At 40.1% G+C, this 25,876-nt stretch overlaps 1 protein-coding gene across 1 annotated transcript in view; it reads left to right on the top strand.

Moving 5' to 3' along the window:
* The window catches only part of LOC126092181 (uncharacterized), a 216,064-nt gene that overhangs the window by 70,088 nt on the left and 120,100 nt on the right, over positions 1-25,876 (top strand). The window contains exons 3-6 of the mRNA XM_049907656.1: positions 3,970-4,101; positions 12,337-12,527; positions 12,611-12,791; positions 15,288-15,401. Coding sequence (XP_049763613.1) covers positions 3,970-4,101; positions 12,337-12,527; positions 12,611-12,791; positions 15,288-15,401 — 618 coding nt within the window. The remainder of the gene's footprint in view (positions 1-3,969; positions 4,102-12,336; positions 12,528-12,610; positions 12,792-15,287; positions 15,402-25,876) is intronic.

Genomic DNA, 25,876 nt, shown 5'->3' with positions numbered 1-25,876 from the left:
GAAGCCTCAGCCAAAGTAAGCATATCCTTGTGACTAATAAGAACATGGTATTCAGGAACAACAAACAATGAGTCACATGTGCTGTTGCTATGAAGTAAAAGATTAATTATAAGAAAACTTTGTGGTGGTCATGTCATGATGGTGGCCTTAATAGGTTGCATTTCTTAAGAACTCTACTTATTTGCTTTTTATAACTATTCTTATGTAATGAAGTATTTTTAAAACTGAGTGGCTGTACTGTATGTGGTTCTACATGGCCACTCTACTTAGAAACTTCAGATGCCATTCAACATGAGGGCATGAGTCTACAAGACAAGCCTAATACACAGCCTGTGTGTTGAGGCTAGAGAAACACTGCTAACTGTTTGGTAGACATTCCTCACAGTGGACATGCATATAATGCCCAGTCAGTCACCTCATCTCTGGCTTTTACTTTCTTGTCCGTCCATCAGCAGACTGAATATATGTAAATGGCAGAAGAGCAACAATACTTTTTAGGGTTACAGCAGAGAAGCAATTTGCAGAGTTTGGTGTGATGGACCTGAATGTTTTAACACAGTTGAAGTAAGTACCTTCCCTGGTTTCGCTATTTTAGTGAAAAAAGAAAGCAGAGTCACATGAAAAACATTATTTACAACAGATACAGTGATGATTGACCTATTGTTTGCAATAATAACCACCAGAATTGAGACAATTGTAGTATCATAGGATCAACTTTTGTATTCCTATGTTTTAGAAGTCTGCCACCTGGAACCAGTGTGTTACAGTGATTTTCAGCTCTTTGTCATTGTGGAAATGCTGAATGGAAAAAATGGAAATTGCTGGGAGCAAGATTAGGACTATAAAGTGAATGATCAGACACTGCGAACTGTGTGTGAGTGAGCATTGTCATAGATCAGCATAACACCTGCATTGAGCATCCATGCCTCTTGTTTTGAATGGCCTACTGCAGTTTCCATAGTGTTTCACAGGAACTGTCATCATTCTCTGTTTCAACTCTGGACAGAAAGTGAATGAGCATAATTCCTTTCTTTTATGAGAACATCATGCACATCACTTTCCACAATCAAACAGCCTATTTTAACATTGTCTTGACCAGAAAGGCACTGTGATGCCAATGCATCAACTGCTGCTTGGTTTCTAAGTTTAAGTTAGCAACCCATGTCTCACCACCTGTCATCCTGTTGAGGAACTCAAAGCTGTAATCAGAGTACTGCTGCAGATATGTCAGTGTTGCTCATAAGCTATTCATTTTGTGATTGTATGTAAGGTTTTCGGGTATCCACATGGCACACACTTCCTTAATCAGGAGATGCTTCATGAAAGTTTGATGCAACAAGGAAAATGGCTGCTGAGATCTATAATCATGGAGCAATTGTTCTCCATAATGCACTGCTGAACCAGCCCACAAAGACATCACGGATGAGGGATGGACGCACATGGCCCTCTTCAGTATACACTCTTCAATGACCTTCAGAAAATTGGGTACACATGTGACATCTCTCTGCTCATGATCTTTGGCCCGTACAGCTGACACAGCTGTCAGTCAATTTTATTGTGCATTCAAAATTTTATTACAGACTGAACTTTGCAGTCAGTGGGAGAAACAATAAGAGCCCCCATTTGCCAAACACTGATGCAGTGCTATTGACAACCGTGCTTAAAATAATATCATCATTGTTGTCAGTTCAGCAGAGGTAAGATGGTAATTTCACCATCAGCTTCTCTTTATATTTACCTTCTCTCACAAATGCTCCAGCAAATATTTAGATATTCATATTCATTGTTATCCATTTGATAATTTATTGGAATGAATGTTCATTGAGGATGACATACATACATTTACTTGCTGTTAGCTACAGGAACTAACAGGGCCACTTTAGATTACTCTGGAAAGTTCATGAAAGAATTTAGCACTGTGTCATTTCAAGGGATCTTTGAGGCCACATCAGGAGGACTTGGCACTGAGACACAATGTCCACTTCAGGATTTTTGCAACATAATTTTATCGTTTTTACATGAAATGTCTGCTCACATATAACTGAAAATAAGCAGAAATGAAATTAACAGTAATGGAAATTCCTGGATGGGAAATAGTAGATCGATGCATGGAGCACAGAAACACACAATAGAAAACAGCTCTCACATTATTTTCCGAGCACTAGCTGTTTTTGCAGCAAAAGTACACACCTTCAAATACAACCACAAAGACAGTCAAATGCACACTTTTGTGGCCACAGCAAGACTGATTATTGATAATCGATTGTTGAAAACCATTTTCTGAGCTGGTGGAGGTAGGGAGTGGTTAAGGAAAGACACAGGTAGCGGGAATTGGGAAAGAGGCAAGTCTTTGGGCACATGACTCCATGGCTGTGCAACGAGGCGAAAACAGATGTAAGAAGAGGAAGGGTGGGGAAGGAGGGAGACTGACCAACACTCCTATGGTCACCCAGTATCACCCTGGACTTGAAAAGCTCAACCACATGCTCCACCAGGGCTTTGATTACCTCTTGTCATGCCCAGAGATGAGGGATATCTTACCCAAAATTGTACCTACGTCCCCCGGAGTAGTGTTCCACTGTCCACCCAACCTAAGGACTATTATTGTCCATCCCTATTCCAGTTTCACTCTCAGTTCTGCCCCCCCCCCCCCTCCCCGCATGGTTCACTCCCTTGTGGTCAGCCAGAATGCAAGACCTGTCACATTTACCTACCCACCACTTCCAACCTCAGCTCAGTTACTGGCATTACCTACCCAGTAAAGGGCAGGACCAACAGTGAAAGCAGCCATGTTATATATCAGCTATGCTGCACTTACTGTACAGCATTCTTTGTGATCACAACAAGTAACCAACTGTCTACTTGCTTGAATGCCCACTGCCAAACTGTGGGAAACTGTAAACTCGAACATCCAATTTCTAAACATGCTGCACACAACAACACAAATGTCTTCAACAGCAGCTTCAGTACATGGACCGTTTTGATGTTCCCTTCCAGCAGAAGTTTCTCTGAACCAGGCAGATGGGAACTTTCTCTCCAACACATTCTGCACTCTTGCATTACCCCTAGCTTAAACCTCTGCTAACCTGTTCCCACTGGCTCGCCTTGTCTTTTCCCTACACATTTCTATCCTCACAACTCCTACTCTGCCCTGATTATGCACTGCCTTCTTCCACCACTCTTCTTCCCTCCTCCCTCCCTCCTCATGTGGGCCTCTTGCTCCCTCTCTCTATTCCTTTCCCTCTCACTCCTATCTCCCATTTTCAACCCCTTTGCCTTCTCTCCCCCCTCCCTTTCTACCTCTTCATATTCCCATTTCTCTCCTTTTCTCCCTCCCCTTTTCCCCCCTCAGCTCCCTCCCTCTCCCCCTTCTCACTCTTTCCTGTATCCTTTGTACTCTTGTTGTCTTGTTGTGCAGCCACAAAGTCGCCTGTTCAAATACCTGCTCTTTCCCACTACTGTCTCATTGTGTCCTTCCCTTCCCCCATCCTCACCTCCACCAGCTCAGTCAACTGCTTTCAATAATCAGATATCAATAATTAGTTGTCCTGTGGCCATGGGAGAGTGTGTTTGGGTGTCTGTGGATGTGTGTGTAAATGTATGTACTGTTGCTAGAAAAAGAGATAGTTCTTGGAAGTTAGTGTGAATGATGTTTTGTTGTAAGTGTTCCTGCATCCACTTATTGATCTTTTGTAGGTGAGTGATTGCCTTTCCCCTATATTATGTAAGAAATGAAACTAAACTGTTTCATCTTGTTTAAAGTTTTAATTCCTAATTATTTGGAATTCAAGTGGTTTTCTTGAAAAACCTTTTTTTGTGTAACATGAATCTTGCAGTTTGAAAAAACTAAAGTTTCTTTCACCCATACTAACATTTTTGTACCTATCGTTATGCGATATTAAGAGTTATTTGTATTATTATGAGATAAATAAATGCTTAGATGTGTTAAACACAGTTTGTCTTCAACAGGAACTACAACCTGAATTTTGTACCAAGTTTGCTGTTCTTATGAAGAATGCTCTGAAATACATTGCATCTTACATCATTGTTGATGACAAGTACTTCTTGACACTTCTATCAGTTTTCAAAGAGATTGTTTTGGTAAGTGGTTAGAAGTTAACGTAGTTGAAAAATACATCATGTACAAATTAGCAGAGTTGAGTGTCCCACATACCAATGTACAAATAAGCATTCAGCTTCTTGAGAAAGAAAAAGAAAATGTGTTAAAAGAAGTGTATGAAAATGTATTGAGTGAGTGGGATTTCAGTGCCATAGTAATTATTTTACTTGGCTTTCATTAAAGAAAATACTACAGAATTTCTTACTCTGCTCATGTACAACTGAAAATAAGCAGAAATGAAATTAATTCTCTATTCAACAGTGCTTCATAAAATGTCATCGAGCAACATGTAAAACATGTTATATCAATTACTGTAAAAGTAATGCAGCAGTATTGTCAGAAATCTAGAAGGTGTTGAAATGTAGAGGAAGTTGTAGGTTTAAGTAAATGGGTAACTGGCAACTGTACAAGATGAGGGTTCCTGACAGATATACATAAATATAGCATATGAAACTGATTTATGATCTCTAAAAAATCACCTATATTTATTATTATGGTATGCTATGAAATAATGTAACTGTAGAAAACTAACATAAGTGCATTATATAGAATTCTTTTTTTATTTTTAATAACTAGTAAAGTTGTTTCAAGTTTGAAGGGGATCATTTACTCATGTCTCTGTGAAGTCGTTATCTGTCTACTTGTGTATCTTTATTGACGTCTGGAAGGCTGTTTTGGGTGTCATAAAGGTGAGTAACTATTGCAGATTTATGATCTACATTTAAACATGGAACTGACGTGTTCATTATATCATATGGCAAATGATCTACCTCTCATAGCTATGTAAAAAACTGGGAGAGAGTGGGCATTTGGTGTTGTAGACACTTTGTTGCTTATGTTTGTCAAGTTTGCTGCAACAATGAAGAAAGATTTTTTTTTTTAAATTAGCTCATTAAATGTCATGTTGAGACATGTCTTCTGAATTGAATGACAGTTTTATAAAAGGCTCTTCAGGTGGATGGAATACCAAAATATTTTATGTTTTATGGTTTTAGTTTCTGCTAGTAACAATTTTGTTGAATCATGTATTTCTATTTTCTTTCTTTTTCATGTTATTAAGGCCCTGATCAGTTGTGAATGGTAAATATGCATTATTAGTGGCTATTTGTTTGATTACTGCAATTTCATCACCAATACCCTGTTGTGCAATTGTGGCTTTCACTACCCTGGTAATCATACTTACTGAATGCTGCTGGTTTTCGTGTAGTGGGAGGGAAGGAGCTGTTACGGATAATTCTATCTGTAGCTTTCTATATATAGTGAATTTGTGTTTGTCGTTTTTTCATGCAGAGTGTTAGGTTCAGGAAATTTAATGTTTTTTCTGTTTAAAGTTCAATGGAAAATTTCATATTAGAATGGAACTGTCTGAAAAGGTTACATAATTATTCTAATTCTGTTTGATACCCTAGAAAGGTACAATAATGTTCTTTACATGTCTTTAAAATTAAATTATTGCACTAGATAATGCATGATTTTAACAAATAATCTGATTTTCTGAACGATAGGTAACAAGCCAGAGAGACTTGATCCTAAGGCTGAACCATCTGGCTGTTTATGAAATTTGTTGTTAAACTGCAAATAATTATGTTTTAACATAAGTTCTAGGAACCTCGTAAGTGCTTTGATATCTGTTACTGCAATTTGCGTTGATTGATTGCAAGTCCTTAACTCTGTTGTTTTAACAGCAACATTATGGAAATGGTAGATTGGGTTAGATTGCTACTCACCATATGGAGGACATGATGAGTCGCAAACAGCAGACAGGCGCAACAAAAAGACTGCTGTACCTTTTAGCTTTCATGAAATGTATTTGCAATTGCGAATAAGGATAACCATCTGCTATAGAATGGAATGATGACAATGAAAATTTGTGTTGGACCGAGACTCGAATCTGGATTTTCTGCTTATCACGATGGTTGTCGTACCATTTGGCTATCTTTGCACAACTCGAGGCCAGATCCAAATTTCCACGTCATCAATCATGCATGCACAGATAGCCAAATGGTAAGGTGACCGCTTGCGATAAGTGGGAAATCCGGCTTAGAGTCTCGATCCGGCACAAATTTTCATTGTCATCATTCAGTTCTACAGCTGATGGTTATCGTTATTCACAACTGAGAATACATTTTATGTATTTCACAACTGCTGTAGTTGCTGTAGTGCCTGTTCCTTAGGACATGCATGCATGTCCGAAGGAGGTTTACTTCATAATCAGAATAACACAGGCACTGCAATGTCGTATTTTAGCTTTCAAAGGACCTTCTTCTGACGTAGAAAACACACACACATGATCACTCTCTCTGGGCACTGTCCTCTATACGGTGAGTAGCAATCTATCCTTTTCATGATATTGTTGTTATTCCATCCTACACTTCCTTTTTCTGTTGTTTTGATAGATTTGCTGTTGCCTTCTTTATGATGTTGAAAGTTTCTTATTTAGTTGGAATGCTGGTCTTTCTTTTTTTTAAAGCCCTTACTACACGTCTAATGAAGACTCCTTTTCTTGTGCACTTTAGTTTGAGCTCTTTAAACACGTTTGTGGACTCATGATGATTATGTCTTTAGTCTCTTCAGTTGTGAAGAGGAAATTACTGTTCTTCATTGCTTCTACAAATTTCAACCTTCTGAAAGTGAATGTCTCTTGTTGTGTTGATAAAAAGGATGAAACTTACATGTGGGAGCTTTTTCATGAAGTGTTCATGGATTTCGTTGTTTTCCCTATTTCAGCAGTTTTTTTGGAATGGGTTTCTTTTACTTTTTTGTTGTTTTTGTTATTATTAGTGGTGTTAGTTATGTATTTGTATTCAAGGCTGTGTGTAAGCATTCCTAGTTGCAGCTATAATATGTTTATGACTTCATTGAGAAGTTGCCCTTTTTTATAAAGGGAGCAAATTTTGTATCAAATCCACAGTTTTTGGGCAGCTGCAGTTGCCTTTATAGGATTTCTGGCTTTTAGTTTCATGGTAATCTGTGCATAAGTGGGTATTAGTCCTTCTTTGAGGTATAGTCTACTGAATTTGATGTGTTATATCATTTTAGCTAGTTGAATTGATTTGTTTTTCAACTGATATTACAGGCACAAGGTAACCGAAGGAGAAGACATATCAGGTAACCCCCAGTGGGAGTTGAACTTTCAGAAATTATGCAAATTAACAGCAGTCCCCCTTAACAGATGATAGTGGCTCACATTGAATCATGCCACAAATGTTCATCACCAGAGACCAGAAGTTCAGGCCTTATAAATCATTCAAATGAGCAAGCAAAGCAGCATTACAAATAATTAAAATAGTCCGTAAAAGACCATGTAAAAGGCCTTATACCATGCCTTTTTATTTACCAGTTTGCACTATTTGGACAGTCAAATGATCAGCATATTCATGCTAACATTGTGTTGTGTTAGATTTTTAAAGTAACTTTAAAGTTTTAAACAAAACGCTAATTGTACTTGGAAGGAAAATCAGAATGTTTCTCGAAAGCCTATGCATTACAAAGCTTTATCAGCTTATTAGTTGCATATTTTCTATAGTTATCTGGAGTTTCCTGTTAGGTAATACATTTTTCATCAGAGAAAGTGACCTCTCAACATTTAAAGAGGTAACTGGAGCAAATCTATCACACGGAACTACTGTGGAATCCACATATATATCGCAATACTTTGAAGAATTTTTGAAATGTTTCTAAGTTTGTCAAGATGGGGATTTTTTGAGTACAACATTTTACACTTTTCCCCAACTAATGAACCCCATTTTCATGGCGCACATGTAATGTTTGCACCATATCATCCACGATTTTTACTGATTTCACCAAAGGCTGCTCTGTGTCTTGAAGCTGGCAGATCACTTGTGGGAGGAAACCAAACTTGGCCACTATGAAAGTTAAGCTATTTCTCACTTTTGAGGATATGAGAAGTTTCTGTGCTGCTGCGATTGAATATGCTTCATCTTTCAGAGTGATGAACGTCTTAGTTATATTCAGGAAATTTTAAGTATAGTAAATTGCTGCTGAAATCCATGCCCACCGTCTCATTATGATAGGTTGAGAGGGCAGGGGTATATCTCGTGCAATGTCTTTAAATGTCTGAAGCCCTGAGAGATCTTTGTATTGGAAATCAGTTTTTCGACAACCAGAAACAAGCTTTGTATCTCTTCTGACACACTGAAAACCATTTGCTATGCAGGTCACGTGAAGCATGTTTAGATATAGCACTTTTAACACTGCTCCAGCCTTTTTCATGTGTAGTGCAGCATAAGAGATAAAAAGTAACACTGTCATAATTGTTGTACTGAATTTCTTCAGGCCACAGTAACTGTAATAAATTACTAAACAACTACACGATAGTTGAATTGTTAACTTTTCACACACTGTTGTAAGCAGGAATGCTTAAAGTTGATTCACCTTCTGAAGGATCTTATGGTTCAAAAATGACATTAGCAATAAAACCACATGTAGGGGATCAGCAGCTTATCAATTGAAATCCAGGTCTTTTTATTTTTTACTTTGCCTTTAAAGATTTTTATTACTTCAGTGTAACATTCACTTGCATTATATTTTCACAAACTTGACTCACTGGGTACAGCTACATTCATATACTTCTTGAAAAACTATCTTAATGTAGGATTGTGTAGTTTCCGCAAAGAGATGCCGGCATCAGTACAGCATTACATAAGTAAGATGCAAATTGTGATCTTTGACTCGATGTTTCAGTTGCTGTTGGAAGCAAAGAAATCTTCTTCTGAGTGTCCTTGGAAAGTGCATTTTTGTGTTAGTTAGTACTGATACATTGAGAAATGACACGTTTCTTTTTGTTGTTCACTGACTGCTGACTTATCTTGGACAGAAGTATTTTAATGTCAGTATAAAATTCATTGGTCCAGAAGTATTAAAGTAACTTTGCAATTTACGGTGAAAAGAAATACTGAATTTTGGCATGCACAATGGCATTGCAATGAAAACTGAAAGGAAGAGAAGTTCAGAACAGTAATGAAACTTCGTTTTACCTCTGGCGCAACAGGGAGCCAAATAAACAAAAGTGATAATGAAAACAATTATCTGCTGTTACTTCTTTTCACAGTGTCACTTGCGAGCTAACATCCCAAAGATGTTTGGACTCGCAATTCCTCTTCATTGAAATGTCTTGGCTCAAACTCTTCTAGGGGTTGAACTGCACGTGTCGCATTACACACCCTAAATTAGACACTTGTGACCCTTTGGTTAAATCGTCTGGCTGATGGCCAGTTTGCGAAATTGTATGTGTAATATAACAAATAACAACAGTAATAATAATTTCTGGAGTTAAATTAATGACCCATAAATGATGTAGCCCACACAGTTGCGATTTGGTTAGAATAATGTTTCTTCAGAAAGCAAACTAATAGCGAAAGTGGTCGTACTTACTGTTACACTTGAGCGCATATCCATTTGTCACAGTTTGATCATTCAAATTCTCATCGCTAAACACAAGTCCATACTCCACCTCGTTATTTACACGAAAAGTTAGAGTTTACACCAGGCGCGTAGCTGCTCACTGCTCAGAGACTAAGTTCCGCGATACCACACAACGCGAAACTTTCTAAGTTGTTTCACTTCCTAGCTTTTTAAAGACTGACTGTCTGCTTTCACGTCTCACTTCATTTGACTAAAAGATGACATTTATTTCCCAGCAGTTTAGCTTATTCAAAGCCTCTTTTGTGTCATTGATATGATATTACTAGGTAGGCACTGTAAATTCATTATTACAGAAGTACATATTTGCCTTACTGATACTTAACTTTGCACCTCATGTGACACACACACACACACACACACACACACACACACACACACACACACACACACTCTCTCTCTCTCTCTCTCTCTCTCTCTCTCTCTCTCTCTCTGCCTTTGGACACATCTTATGTAAGATTTCTTATGTTGCCTTGTAACCAAGCTCATGAGGAATGCCATGTTAGTTGCTCGTTGTGTTTACGTGACAGATAGTAAGAAGGATATTATTATGCTACTACTGTGTTGTGGAAAGATGGGCAAATGCATTTAATTCCATGGAAACAAGGCAGAAATGAGGAAAAGAAAAATTAAGGGACGCTGTGCTTCAGAAAGGCAAACGACTAGCACCCTTCCCAAATTCCACCTTAGGACCTGTCTTGTGGAAGATAGAGAGCAGAAGAATAGCAGTGTTAATTGATTCTGTGGTAAGGGCATCACCAGCCTTCCCTTCAACAACCCTGAAAGGAGGCACTGACCACATGCTGTGGGAAGATAAGAACCAGCTCCAGATGCTTCCTCTCTGCTTTCCTTCAAAGGTTATGAGCAATTGAGTTACTTAAATGGCCCAGAATTAGACAAAGAAATGGGTTGTGGTTCACTTGTAATATCACTCTCAATACACTCTCTGATAATAAAGCTTCTAAACTAGCACAAAATAGTAAAAACAGATTACATACTTACAAAATGTAATAAAGCTCATCTAAACTGGAATAAATGTACAGTACACCTTTTAACACTTTTTTATTTTTCATACATGTCTACTATATACAGGGTTTTGTGGATTAAAATGTTATACACTGACCTGTTGGTGCCATATAGTTAATAAAATGTTGTTGAATACTTTGAGAGGTGTTAGTATCAAAACAAGAAATATAAGTCCAGTAAACAAGAGTGTGGAAGTGCATACTTTGTCAGAAACACGTGTTTATATTAAGGGCTGCGTGATGCTTGGTTGCGGGTATTAGTGTGGTCGTTGCTTTGGTGCTCTGCCAAAAATGTGTCGACAGGTTATTATGATGTCTTATGTCATCTTACTCACAGTACTCTACCTACCATTAGGTGGGCTGCAGCCAGTTGTGTGGTTTGAGTCGTGTTGTAGGCTACGTTAGTTTTCATCTTGTTTGCGTGCCTTATTGTACAGTAATGTCAATCCTGGGCACGTATCATGGTGTTTTACCTTGTTCCACATTCACTAACGTATTTCCTGTTATTCCACTGTTGGTATGTACAAATGGCGTAGTACGTTTACATTTTCTCTCTTCCACCACTTGTTAACGTTGGAAGGCTACTACTCGGCAAGTGAAATGATGGATATGATATTCTTTTATGGTTTAGCAAATGGACATAACTTGCGAGCCTGTTCCCTCTGTGCTGAAAAATATCCACAGCACAGAGAGTACTCTGATAAGCTGTTTGGCAGACCTTTCCAGTGTCAGAGGGTCAAGGTACCCTCGCACCTCAGAAGACTGACAGTGGAAGAGTGTGTGCTACATTTGGAGGTGGGGGGTGTAATTCACAAACAATTGCTGAACCCATATAATCCACATCATGTTCAAGCCCTAAGGCCACAGGATCATCATAGCAGATGGCATTTCTGTCAATGGCTGTTGCAGAAGCGTGCCACAGATCCGCTGTTCACGTCTATTCACTGATGGGGCAGGGTTCACAAGAGATGGTGTTGTGTACTTCCATAACTACCTTATATGGACAGATGTAAATCCCCAAGCAATTCCAGAAAGAGGGCATGAATACCAGTTTTCAATAAACGTATGGGCAGGCATACTTGGCGATAGATTAATATTGCCATTTGTGCTACCCCAAAGATTAACTGGGGCGCATTATGTGGTCTTCCTCATTAATGTATTTCCTACCTTGCTGTAGGCTGTGCCATGGCAGTATCATTTCATGCATCATGGCGCACCAGTACACTTTCATCACAATGTGTGCAAACATCTGACGCAGACGTTTCAGGACCACTGGATTGGTTGAGGTGGCTACACACCTTGGCCTGCTCATTCTCCAGACCTCAATCCCTTAGACTTTTAGTTATGTCAAAACTCAAAGGAATTAGTCTAAACCACACCAATCAATGATGTGCGGATAGTATAGGGTCAGGTCTTCAATGCGTACCAGCAAGTACAACGGCAGGGTATACTTCAAAGGGTGTGTCATCCCTTATGCAGGAGGGCAGAGGTGTGCATTGTCTTAAATGGATGCCATGTTGAACACCTCCTATGAACATGTTTTTGCCGCAGAAAGGATGCATTTCCAGACCCGTGTTTTTTCTTGTTTCGATGAGTACTACTGTCTCTCAATGTATTCAAATTTTTTTTTTTTTGGATCATGCTATATATATTTCGCCTTCGATAGTGCATGATTGAAAGTAAATAAATAAGTAAATATATATATATATCTCTTTCCATTCCACTGTGTCATATAGGTGTGTCTTACAGAAATCTGCCCAACACATTTATCTGAAAAATGTGTTTCTTCGTGCGCTGTCATATTCAATCCTGAAACTCATAATCTGCGGAAAGGTAGAATTCCCTTTGAAGAAGATGTTGGTAGAACTCATGGTAAATCTTTTAGAGGGAACAGACAGACAAGCAAGATCTGAGACATTTTACAAAGTGAAACCATTATTGTAAGTTGAATTTCAGTTTTGTTGGTGGAAATGTGTGTGAAGTGTTCATGTCCCATGAAATTACTTGTATGTTATACTTACAGATGTATGATATTACAAGCACTTCATAAGTATGGAGACTACAAAACCCAAATGTCAGTAGTGGAAATTATCATTCGTTTTACAATATTAGTTCCTCATGAGAGGCTCGATATTGCAAAGTCTATTCAAAATGAGGAAATTTGTCAGTGCTTTGCAACATTTTCACCAAGGAATTTTGAAACGGTGAGTATCTTTTTAATATGTTGCTAATAACGGGAAACAGCAGACTATTAGTAAAATAAATTTCTAGAGTACAGAATTGTAAAACCCACATCATAGACTCTGTGTATTGTGTGCATCTCTATTTTTACAGTAAACTATATTTTTGTTTTGACCTTTGCATTGTTTGCAATGAGTATTGGAGTCCTGAACCAATTTGTAATATTTTATTGTTGTTTTGAATGTTAAGAATTATCTAGCAGAAGGACTCCACCAGCCGTCACGTACCTCCACCTACAATGCTCGACAGATTCCAAACCTCCTTCCTAGTTGCCATGACCAGCTGTATCCTCACCCACAATTACTTCTCCTTTGAGGGTATTATCTACAAACAAACCCAAGGTACGGCTATGGGCACTGGCATGGCACCATCCTATGCCAACCTATTCTTGGGTCGTCTAGAGGAATCCTTCCTAAACACCCAGAATCCTAAACCCCTCACCTGGTTCAGATTCCTTGATGATATCTTTGCGATCTGGATCAAGGGTGAGGACACTCTATTCACATTCCTTGAGAACCTCAAACAACTTCTCCCCCATTTGCTTCACCTGATCCTCCTCAACCCAACAAGCCACCTTCCTAGATGTTGACCTCCACCTCAAAGATGGCTACATCAGTACCTTCGTCCATATCAAATCTACTAACCACCAGCAATACCTCCTCTTTGACAGCTGCCAGCTGTTATGTATCAAGAAGTCCCTTCCATACAGCCTAGCCACCTGTGCTCATCGCATCTGCAGTGATGAGCAGTCCCTCTTGAAATATACTGAGGGTTCCACTGAAGCCTTCACAGGCCATAATTATCCTACCAACCTTGTACAAAAACAATTCTTCCAGGCCTTATCTTTCCAGTCTCCCACCACCTCCCAAAGTCCCACCGTTCGGCCATTGAGGAGCGTTCCCCTCGTAACTCAGTAGCACCCAGGACTGGAGCAACTGAATTACATTCTCCACCAGGGTTTTGACTACCTCTTGTTGTGCCCTGAAATGCGAAATGTCCTGCCCACTATCTTTCCCACCCCTCCCACAGTGGTATTCCACTGTCCATCCTTACACAACCCCTGCTCCCAATCCCTTACCTTATGTCTCATACCCCTGTAATAGAGTTAGATGCAAGAACTGTCCCATATGTCCTCCCACCACCACCTGCCCCAGTCCGGTCCAAAACATCATCTATCCCGTAAAAGGCAGGGCTACCTGTGAAACCAGTTATGTGATATATAAGCTAACCTGCAACCACTGTGCTGCATTCTATGTGGGCATGACAACCAACAAGCTGTATGTCCGCATGAATGGCCACTGACAAACTGTGGCCAAGAAACAAGTGGACCACCCTGCTGCTGAGCACACTGCCAAACATGACATTCTTCATTTCAGTGACTGCTTCACAGCCTGTGCCATATGGATCCTTCCCACCAACACCAGCTTTTCTGAATTGTACAGGTTGGAAGTGAGTTGCAAGTTTCCCTGCAATACATCCTATGTTCCTGTAACCCTCCTGGCCTCAACCTTCATTAGTCACTGTCCTCACTCATCCAGCCCCTTACTTGTTCCCATTCCAGCACTACACAGCTGTCGTTCCACCATCACACCCAATCTTTTAATTTCTCTCCTCTTCCACTACTCCCCCTCCCTCCCCATCCCCACCTCTCCCCTATCCTAGCATGGTTTGAGTAGCCTGGGACTGCTGTCGTTCATGTGTGTGTGTGTGTGTGTGTGTGTGTGTGTGTGTGTGTGTGTGAGAGAGAGAGAGAGAGAGAGAGAGAGAGAGAGAGAGAGAGAGAGAGAATCTATTTTTGACAAAGGCGTTACTGGCTGAAAGCTTTATTTGTGACAGTCTTTTTGTTGTGCCTATCTGCGACTCAGCATCTCCGCTATTGGTGAGTAACAACTCTCCTTTTCATAGTATTGTTAATGTAATGTAATATCTGCTGTTGTACATTTGTACCCCCTATTTTTCCACCTACTGATAAATCTGTATGCAAAGCATTGCTCTCAGGAAATGATGATTTAGACTGAGCCAGTGCCTGCAATTATGTACAAATTATTCCCTAAATCTATGATAATGTACACACCTAACTTTTATAGTACACCACAGTTTGTTTAGGTGTATTCCATGTAAGTCACCTTTTTTAAAAAAGTAATGTAATAGTGGAAAATTATGAATGAAGCATAAGAATATGCATTTCATTTCATTTTGGTGATGATATTAATAATTCAGAATTTCTGGCACTAGTATATTTGTATATAATTAGTTTTTTTTTGCAGCACTACTGTAGTTGATATTTACACAGCTTCTTTTTTGTAATTACAGTTTTTATGCGGGTTATATGTGGAAACGTGACGTCAAATGTGTATCTTATCTGTTGAAGACAAGTTGATTATTTCCAGTAGCAGTGAGTATTTTCTGTGTGTAATTTTTGCCTGCAAACATTGCTTGAAAACTTTTCTTATTTTCAGGAGTGCAGAAATATTCTGAATTTGCTGAATCAAGCATATGGACAAAATTCAAATGTTTTTACAATAGCATGTGATAAGGCATTTGTGGGAAACCATAGAATAAAAAAACCTGAGGTAATGCTATTAAAAACACTTCTCATTAGGTAATCAGTTCCTGTTAAAATATGGCATGGTTGCATTTGCTGCAACTATTAAATTAGAATATATTCTTTTGTTGTTTCTGTGAACCAGTATCAGTGACAAGATTGTGGTGACAGGTGTTTAGTGTTATACATTATCCTCCAGTGTTTTACGTTACCCTCCTTAAGAACTTAATGGAAAAAAAAATTAGTGATCTAGTACTTCAGTCAGAGCATGGAGTGATCAGAGTTCAAACCAGGCAGAATGATACAGTGACATGCCTTCAGCATTATTAAAAGTGTTCGGGAATTTAAGAAACAGATGGATGATTAATGCGGTGTCCTAGATGTTTGTATTGAATGTAACACTTGGTAGCAATGTTACAAAAGTGGTTTATTTAACATTTTTGTTTGGCTTGACATTGTCAACATGATAGATAGCCAGCCTAAAGATCAATCAAGAAAGTTCATCGCCACACCAGAGTCCAGTAAGCTGCTCAGTAAAAACATCCACAAAAAATCACAGCCATGTATTTTGAACATAGTGATAGCGAGAGTCATTGGTGAAACACAGACAGTCTGAAGCAGTTGTGCTATGTGGGATGGCGAGTTATTTTAAGCATATGCTTCAGGGATTCCGCATATATTTTATCCGTCTTACACAATATCAAGGCAGTCATGGAAGTCTGTCACCATAGGCTATTGATCTTGCTTTCCAAAGGCAGAGATATAGTGTTTTTCCCTCTCTTCAATTGACATTTAGGGCCGGAAGTTTTGTACTAGTAGTGGGATTGTTGAGCTGGAAGGGGTAAAGCACAGGTGGGCAGGCCAGTGGGAAGTTATGATGATCTAGTTGGAGCAAAGTCAGTGACACATGGTCTGGTGGTCGAGGCTGTATAGCCCCACTGTAATCTGAACATGACAAGGCTGGTATCTCAGAACTAGATTTGGCTGTTGGTGGTGTCCAGATATTTGCGTCCTCTGTGGAAGCCAATCGTAAAGGATATGGAAACGGATCCCACACCTTTGGTGTTTAGCTGTTGTGCTGCTGGGCTTGTGATCACTGGTTTAGGAGCTAGGTGTGACATTGCAAACCACACCAGGCCTAATACAGTGTTGTTGGTGTTGGTGCTGAGTGGAAGGTGGCAGGCACACTCAGCAGTTCATGAGCCACACCATCCTACCACCATTGGCTTCCACTATGAACATCAAACATTTGTCAGTGCTTGAGTACAATGATCCTGCTGGAGAGTTATCATGGTACTGGGTAGTGTCCAAGTCCAATCCTCTGTATCCACAAAGTAATGGTGGTAGAGACTAGGTTGGAGTGAGTTTGTTACCTAAAAGGAGGTCCACAAGAATATGGTGTTAGCAACTGTGCAGAAGCTTCATTGAAGTCTGTCCCTGGATTTGTTTGATTGAGTGATTGTTTTATTGGCCTGTTTCATCATTTTGGTACATAATTACAAATTCATATTGGACAAGTCATTTTTTGTGAGACGATGAGATGAGACAACATGAATTAATGTAATGATTATGAATTGTTTGTTTGACCTAAATGCAAATGACTATGTTAATACAATATCTACTACAATATAAATAAGTTTACATACATAAAACTGTAAGCAAATGTAAACATACAGATTATTGTCTTCCTGCTCTTCTCAAGAACTTATAACATTTTTCTAAGTAAAAAGCAATAAGTTTTCTTTTATCTTTTTTACATCATTATGTTGATCACAGCTTACAATTTCGTTGTGAAAGGAAATAAATGTACATTTAATCATGACACTTTCCTGTATGAGAACAAGAACTTTGTCAGGACCTCTTCTTTTGATACAGTTGCTATCATCTTATGCATGGATGTTGAATGTGCAACCAAACTGGTTGGCTTTCCATTGGAGGCTGGATGGTATGGCATTATTGTGAGGTAGACACTCTATTTTTAAAATAATTTGTCTCTGTGTCTGAGGAGCGGAATAATGCCACTATGCTGCTTTACCTAGTAAAAGCACCTGCTGTTTGTTCAAAATGTTTTACAGGCAAGCACTGATCACACAAATAAAGTCAGATGGTAATGCAAATAAATTATTGATGACACACTTTAAATAAAGTTGAGGAAATGGAACAGATGGTTGAAAAATGTAGTCAACACAGTGATGAATTTGATTTAAAATGGAATACTGGATTGTGAGTAAAACTCACTCAAAAATGGTGATGACCTTACAAAAGGTTATTAAAAGTGTCTGTTCCACTTCAAGTTGAGTAACAGAAACTGCAGTGAGTTTGGTTAAGTTACATAAAACAGAGAACTATTTGGCAGAGGCTCCAGTACATTCAGCTAACTCAGTTGTAAAATTAAATTTCAAATCAGGACGAAATAGTACAGTGAATTTTCCACAGTTGTACTGCACTTCTATTTATAAAAGTTCATCACAACGCACAGTCATTTGCAGCAAGCAAATATTCTTCCATTGTGAGAAAAACACAGCACTCCAGCAGTGTGGCAATAACTTACGTCCATGCAGGTGCTCAGTTTCTATCCCCATGAATTTTTTAGTGCTGAAACTGTGTGAATGTACTGCCACTCAGTATTCGCCAACTCCCAGGGCCCTCCCTCCAGCAGGAGCTGCCAGAAAAAGACTATGAGGCATTCGAATGCTACCTGTTTCAAACTATGGAAACCAGGCCATGCTAGTCATATTTATGATTTTTTACAGAATTGTCATCATCAACAAATTCATACATTTCATTTCTGTACACACACCAAAATGAGCATTTTCTCTTTCTGGTGATTACTTGCCCACCTTTCTAATCATTTTAACATGAATATTATAGTAGTTGGGTGGTGCTGCTGTGTACTACTTTAAGATGAATAAAACAGAGAGAAAGATACATATGTAAATGATTGTGCCACATTGAAAAGATACACATACTTCTATTCTTTCTTGTGTACACTCAGTTCATAGTTAAATATATCAGATCTAAATGGTGACTGATTTACATAGTGGCCCAAAATAATTTACCAACATGACACACAGTTTGGCACGTAAATGTTATTTGGAACTAATATTAATTTTATTTTGGGAAAAGCTAGAGGTACAGGGGGACACATGCTGACATCATGCTGTGAGTTTCTGTAGGTTATATTCTGTTCTGGTTCAATTAATTGAAAACTGTAGTATCACACAAGTTACAGGTAAACCAAGTTGTTTTTTGTTTGCTGTAGATACAGGGTGTTTCAAAAATGACCGGTATATTTGAAACGGCAATAAAAACTAAACGAGCAGCGATAGAAATACACCGTTTGTTGCAATATGCTTGGGATAACAGTACATTTTCAGGCAGACAAACTTTCGAAATTACAGTAGTTACAATTTTCAACAACAGATGGCGCTGCAAGTGATGTGAACGATATAGAAGACAACGCAGTCTGTGGGTGCGCCATTCTGTACGTCGTCTTTCTGCTGTAAGCGTGTGCTGTTCACAACGTGCAAGTGTGCTGTAGACAACATGGTTTATTCCTTAGAACAGAGGATTTTTCTGGTGTTGGAATTCCACCGCCTAGAACACAGTGTTGTTGCAACAAGACGAAGTTTTCAACGGAGGTTTAATGTAACCAAAGGACCGAAAAGCGATACAATAAAGGATCTGTTTGAAAAATTTCAACGGACTGGGAACGTGACGGATGAACGTGCTGGAAAGGTAGGGCGACCGCGTACGGCAACCACAGAGGGCAATGCGCAGCTAGTGCAGCAGGTGATCCAACAGCAGCTTCGGGTTTCCATTCGCCGTGTTGCAGCTGCGGTCCAAATGACGCCAACGTCCACGTATCGTCTCATGCGCCAGAGTTTACACCTCTATCCATACAAAATTCAAACGCGGCAACCCCTCAGCGCCGCTACCATTGCTGCACGAGAGACATTCGCTAACGATATAGTGCACAGGATTGATGACGGCGATATGCATGTGGGCAGCATTTGGTTTACTGACGAAGCTTATTTTTACGTGGACGGCTTCGTCAATAAACAGAACTGGCGCATATGGGGAACCGAAAAGCCCCATGTTGCAGTCCCATCGTCCCTGCATCTTCAAAAAGTACTGGTCTGGGCCGCCATTTCTTCCAAAGGAATCATTGGCCCATTTTTCAGATCCGAAACGATTACTGCATCACGCTATCTGGACATTCTTCGTGAATTTGTGGCGGTACAAACTGCCTTAGACGACACTGCGAACACCTCGTGGTTTATGCAAGATGGTGCCCGGCCACATCGCACGGCCGACGTCTTTAATTTCCTGAATGAATATTTCGATGATCGTGTGATTGCTTTGGGCTATCCGAAACATACAGGAGGCGGCGTGGATTGACCTCCCTATTCGCCAGACATGAACCCCTGTGAGTTCTTTCTGTGGGGACACTTGAAAGACCAGGTGTACCGCCAGAATCCAGAAACAATTGAACAGCTGAAGCAGTACATCTCATCTGCATGTGAAGCCATTCCGCCAGACACGATGTCAAAGGTTTCGGGTAATTTCATTCAGAGACTACGCCATATTATTGCTACGCATGGTGGATATGTGGAAAATATTGTACTATAGAGTTTCCCAGACCGCAGTGCCATCTGTTGTTGAAAATTGTAACTACTGTAATTTCGAAAGTTTGTCTGCCTGAAAATGTACTGTTGTCCCAAGCATATTGCAAGAAACGGTGTATTTCTATCGCTGCTCGTTTAGTTTTTATTGCCGTTTCAAATATACCGGTCATTTTTGAAACACCCTGTACAAGCTTCAGTTTGACATATTGATGAAGAGACTAGTTCATTGGTTTACAAGTAGTTTAATTTTAAATGTTTGTTAAATTACAGTTTATAAAAGGCTGTGTTACTCATGAACTGCAGCTTAGCTGATAATCCTGTACATTCAGAAGATGCGTTAAATGTGGATTATTAGTTAACAACAAAACATGATGTTAGGCAGTATGAATAACATTAGCACCCAACAGCTGCAAAAGACTGTACTTTGAGCCCCAGTTTTCATATTCTGGATGAAATGGTGTGAAATGCGATGGTGGGTGTTAAACCACCATGCTGGGCTGCTGTGGTGTGAGCTGCTTTAGTACAAGTTGCTGGGCTTGTTTTTTCCAGGGTGGTGTGTAGCTGAGCATCCTGCTGTTGTTGCTTTTGTATTTAAAGTCGCTGCCACAATTTCATGAACTAGGAACTCACATTAACTGAAACTTGACCTGCTGTCCAAACATGTGCACTAATTTAGAGGTCTTGTTGCCAGTGTAACACCTGGTATTGGTGTTAACAAAAGTGATTTGCCTTAGCACTCTTTATAGAACACAAAATATCATGATAGGAAAAGTGACTGTCTATATGCCTCTGATTGTGCCCTCTATTTTATTCCCATGATCCCGGGTGTATACGACCCGGGAGATCTGGGAAAAACCCAGGAATTTTTTCATCCGGGAGAAAACCGGGAAAAACCTGGGAATTTTTTAGAATTTTGGGAATGTTTCATTGTTTTAGTTTTCAGTTAAATTTTTGTGATATTGACTGGTAAGAACCAATACTCCAACAAAGGATATTACTGTACCCCATGTCTGCAGGATAATAATGCAACAACAAAACATTAACAAGAGGAAGAAAAAACGAAAATAAAACTTAAGTCGCAAAGGAAATCTCTGTATACAACAACAAAACATAGTGCTCATACAAGCGTCTGCCAACAGCAAAGTGTGTCAAAGGCTTTAGAAAGACTATGCAATAATTCATAACGACAAATTTCCTCCGATGAGCGTGACGTGACAGCTGTTGACATTAGATTCGTTTGAGCAGTTGGGGGCGGGCTCTTGTGCATGCGCCGTTGAGTAGCGTATGGGTAGTACCTTCTCCCGCTTCTGGCTACGGATGTGTGGCTGGGCGCCACTGTCTAGTATTGCCCCGGTACGGAAATATCGTAGATCTGCTGCTGATGCACAGTTGTAGTGGGGAGGTGGGTAATCTCCACATGACCTGTGTTTACGTTTAGTGATTTTGCTGTTTCCTCTTCATTTACACTCCTGGAAATTGAAATAAGAACACCGTGAATTCATTGTCCCAGGAAGGGGAAACTTTATTGACACATTCCTGGGGTCAGATACATCACATGATCACACTGACAGAACCACAGGGACATAGACACAGGCAACAGAGCATGCACAATGTCGGCACTAGTACAGTGTGTATCCACCTTTCGCAGCAATGCAGGCTGCTATTCTCCCATGGAGACGATCGTAGAGATGCTGGATGTAGTCCTGTGGAACGGCTTGCCATGCCATTTCCACCTGGCGCCTCAGTTGGACCAGCGTTAGTGCTGGACGTGCAGACCGCGTGAGACGACGCTTCATCCAGTCCCAAACATGCTCAATGGGGGACAGATCCGGAGATCTTGCTGGCCAGGGTAGTTGACTTACACCTTCTAGAGCACGTTGGGTGGCACGGGATACATGCGGACGTGCATTGTCCTGTTGGAACAGCAAGTTCCCTTGCCGGTCTAGGAATGGTAGAACGATGGGTTCGATGACGGTTTGGATGTACCGTGCACTATTCAGTGTCCCCTCGACGATCACCAGTGGTGTACGGCCAGTGTAGGAGATCGCTCCCCACACCATGATGCCGGGTGTTGGCCCTGTGTGCCTTGGTTGTATGCAGTCCTGATTGTGGCGCTCACCTGCACGGCGCCAAACACGCATACGACCATAATTGGCACCAAGGCAGAAGCGACTCTCATCGCTGAAGACGACACGTCTCCATTCGTCCCTCCATTCACACCTGTCGCGACACCACTGGAGGCGGGCTGCACGATGTTGGGGCGTGAGCGGAAGACGGCCTAACGGTGTGCGGGACCGTAGCCCAGCTTCATGGAGACAGTTGCGAATGGTCCTCGCCGATACCCCAGGAGCAACAGTGCCCCTAATTTGCTGGGAAGTGGCGGTGCGGTCCCCTACAGCACTGCGTAGGATCCTACGGTCTTGGCGTGCATCCGTGCGTCGCTGCGGTCCGGTCCCAGGTCGACGGGCACGTGCACCTTCCGCCGACCACTGGCGACAACATCGATGTACTGTGGAGACCTCACGCCCCACGTGTTGAGCAATTCGGCGGTACGTCCACCCGACCTCCCGCATGCCCACTATACGCCCTCGCTCAAAGTCCGTCAACTGCACATACGGTTCACGTCCACGCTGTCGCGGCATGCTACCAGTGTTAAAGACTGCGATGGAGCTCCGTATGCCACGGCAAACTGGCTGACACTGACGGCGTCGGTGCACAAATTCTGCGCAGCTAGCGCCATTCGACGGCCAACACCGCGGTTCCTGGTGGGTCCGCTGTGCCGTGCGTGTGATCATTGCTTGTACAGCCCTCTCGCAGTGTCCGGAGCAAGTATGGTGGGTCTGACACACCGGTGTCAATGTGTTCTTTTTTCCATTTCCAGGAGTGTATTACTCTCACATCAAATGAGAACAAAACGGATTTCTGTGGGCGGGAGCTATCAAATGAATTAAAATACGTTCGCATAATTACGTAAGGCTAAAGTATGTTATTATTTTCAGGTTCTATTTCCACCTTTCTGACAGTCAAGCATTAGTCACCTTGCAGAACAATGAAGTTATTTTTGTTGCCTTGCTAAAGAGATTTGGCTTTTATTAATCTTTTGTGCTGAAGCAGTCAATTTATTTGAAACGAAGTGTTTTAATTTCACACTGTTGGCTAGTTTCAACTGTTCGCTGCATTTCAAGTGCACGTTTTTCATCTTCTAGCTATCATGGCACTATGCCATAATAAAGAACCAAACATGAGATACTACAGTACTGGTACTCAAGAAAATTTACATCTGAATCTGGACATACGAATGTGCACTTTAAGCCCAATTATGCAATTTAGCATGGTTCACGAAATTCTGATGAACTTGAAGTGTCCTCTGATGTCTTGTTTCTTTTGTGACATAGTGAAAGATCTTTTAATGTTTTACATGTACGATCATACGCGCTTCCTGTGTCATAGTAGCTGCGCAAAAGCGGTGGTGCCTGTTATCTGGTGCTCTCTGGCAACTGCTGAAACGAATCAGTTTCTAACAGGTCACGGGAAAACATTGTGGATGGTGGTTTGAAAAGCGTTACTTTCAAAGTAAATTTCCTTTTACACAAGATGAACTATATGCGAGAATGTATGCTGAATGTCTTAAATCACAGAGCGTTTGACTTTCAATTAAAAATCAACTCTTTGAGGATGACCATCTAGAAGAATTTTGAACCCAGAAGGTCAGACATTTACATTGTTATTAAAATTTTTACTGGCACATTTGTGTGATATACCTTAAAGTGTAACATGCGCAAAAATATCAAGACTATATGTGGAAGCTTAGCTGCTCTTGCAGCTTATTTAGCTTTGAGACTACGATTATATGTGAAACCTCTGTTTTTCTTGTAGCAACACTATGTATATTAATTTAAACCATCAACTTTTCTTATTTGCGTGTTCACACTACTTGAGAGTGATCTTGGTATTGGCTGACTACATCACGTGTCCTATGCTGTCATCAGCTGGTGAGATCACATGACATGAGCTATGACTGGCTTACAAAAGCGCGTCGCAATCTAGATTTCAATACCTTGGAAAGTAACATGCGGTGTTTGGTGGAATTCGAATTTATATCTTCGTAACACGAAAATATGCAGTGTACATGTTGCTGCTGCACATCAAAGATCTTTCCAAAACGTGTTTTTCCCCCCCATGAGTTTCGTTTTCTATGGGAAATTCTACGTCGGCGTGTAAAACCATAAACATTCATAAGACTGATAAGTTTTACAGTGCCAATGATACTCTCACATAACACAGGGAAAAATGTCTTTTCACCCGGGAGAAAGAGTATTTTCAACCGAGAAATCCGCGAAAAATCCGGGAATTTTTTTTCCTCTCCCATGTATACACCCTGTATATGATTGAGGTAGCATAATAGTCACTGTCTTCTTTGAATAAGGTCCTCTATTTTTGCAAGGATTATTTTGTTTTTCTCACAAGGATTCCCATAGAGGTTCCATCAGCATTTCTTTTAGAGTTTTGTATTAGCTATACTGTTCTATTACTATCGAAACAATGAGTCTCGAAATCCATTACATGTCTGTTGTCACGTCTACCTGATAAATTCAAAACACTGGAACAGTGTTCGTCAGGTGGTTGCACAAGCTTCTTTTACAGAAGCATTGCACATGCCATCAAGTATAAGTCTTCCATTCACCTTACCTAATACCAATTTAAGTGATCATCCAGTTTCAGTTGCCCTTAAATATTTATATTATGTGACATGCTCAAAATGTTCACCACTAATCTTGTGAACAGATACTGTTGTCTTTACCTTTTATTATAGATATTATCTTACATTTATTCATATTCAAGGAGAGCTGCTGCTCATTATATCAAGTAGAAATTGTGTCCAAGTCTTTCTGCAATTCCTAATAGTCCTCCACCGATAATTATTTCTTTTGGATGACATATATTTTTTGCAATAATACTTCCTATGGTAGTATCTGGTTAGTGGCTATCAGTGTTGTACAGTGTTGAATGCCTTTTGGAAATCTAAGAAGACTAAATCCACCTGATCACCTGGGTCTGTTGTTTGCAATACATTGCATATGAATAAAGCAAGCTGCATTTAACATGAGTGTTAGTTTTTTTCTGAATCTATGCTGATTGTTGAACAGAGTATTGTTTTCCTCCAGGAACATCATAATGTTTGGACTTAGAATATGCTTTGGGATCCTGCAACAGACAGATGTCAGCAATATTGGTCTGGAATTATGTGCGTCCAATTTCTAACCCTTTTTTGTAATCAAGAGAGACTTGTGCACTTTTCCAGTCACACGGGACTGTTTGGTGTGCAAGAGATTCTCGATAAATTCAGGATTGAAACAGAGCTAATTCCAAGGCACATTCAATTGAAAATGTAACTACAATTCTTTCATGGCCTAGTGCCTTATTTACTTTAAGTAATCTTAAATGTTTTTCAGTACCATGGGTGCTAAATTGCTGACTCTCATTTGTGTATCTGTGTGGCAGTCAGACGTAGATATGGTAATTCTCTTACATGAATACATTTTTAAATATATTTAAAATTTCTGTTTTCTGTCTGCTGTTCTTGTTTTAACACCAGATGGATCCAAGAGAGATTGAATAGGTTGAATGAAAGGCTTGGATCTGTTTATTGACATTATGTATTATTAAAACTTCCTATAATTTCAGATGGATCTTTTGCTGGGATCTCATTTAAAATAATTGTAGACGTCATGCATAACGCTTCTTATGGGCGCTCAAGTTGCTATAATTTTTCTCTATCGGTTTCCCTGCAGTCTCTTTTGTGACAAGAGTAGAGTGGTCCAACATCACAGCCAGGTAAAAAGGATCAGAATGTCAGTGAGAATTGTTGGCAAAG

Source organism: Schistocerca cancellata, chromosome 7 (assembly GCF_023864275.1).
Source record: "Schistocerca cancellata isolate TAMUIC-IGC-003103 chromosome 7, iqSchCanc2.1, whole genome shotgun sequence".
Classification (NCBI taxonomy): domain Eukaryota; kingdom Metazoa; phylum Arthropoda; class Insecta; order Orthoptera; family Acrididae; genus Schistocerca; species Schistocerca cancellata.
This window is presented reverse-complemented; position numbering and strand designations above follow the sequence as displayed.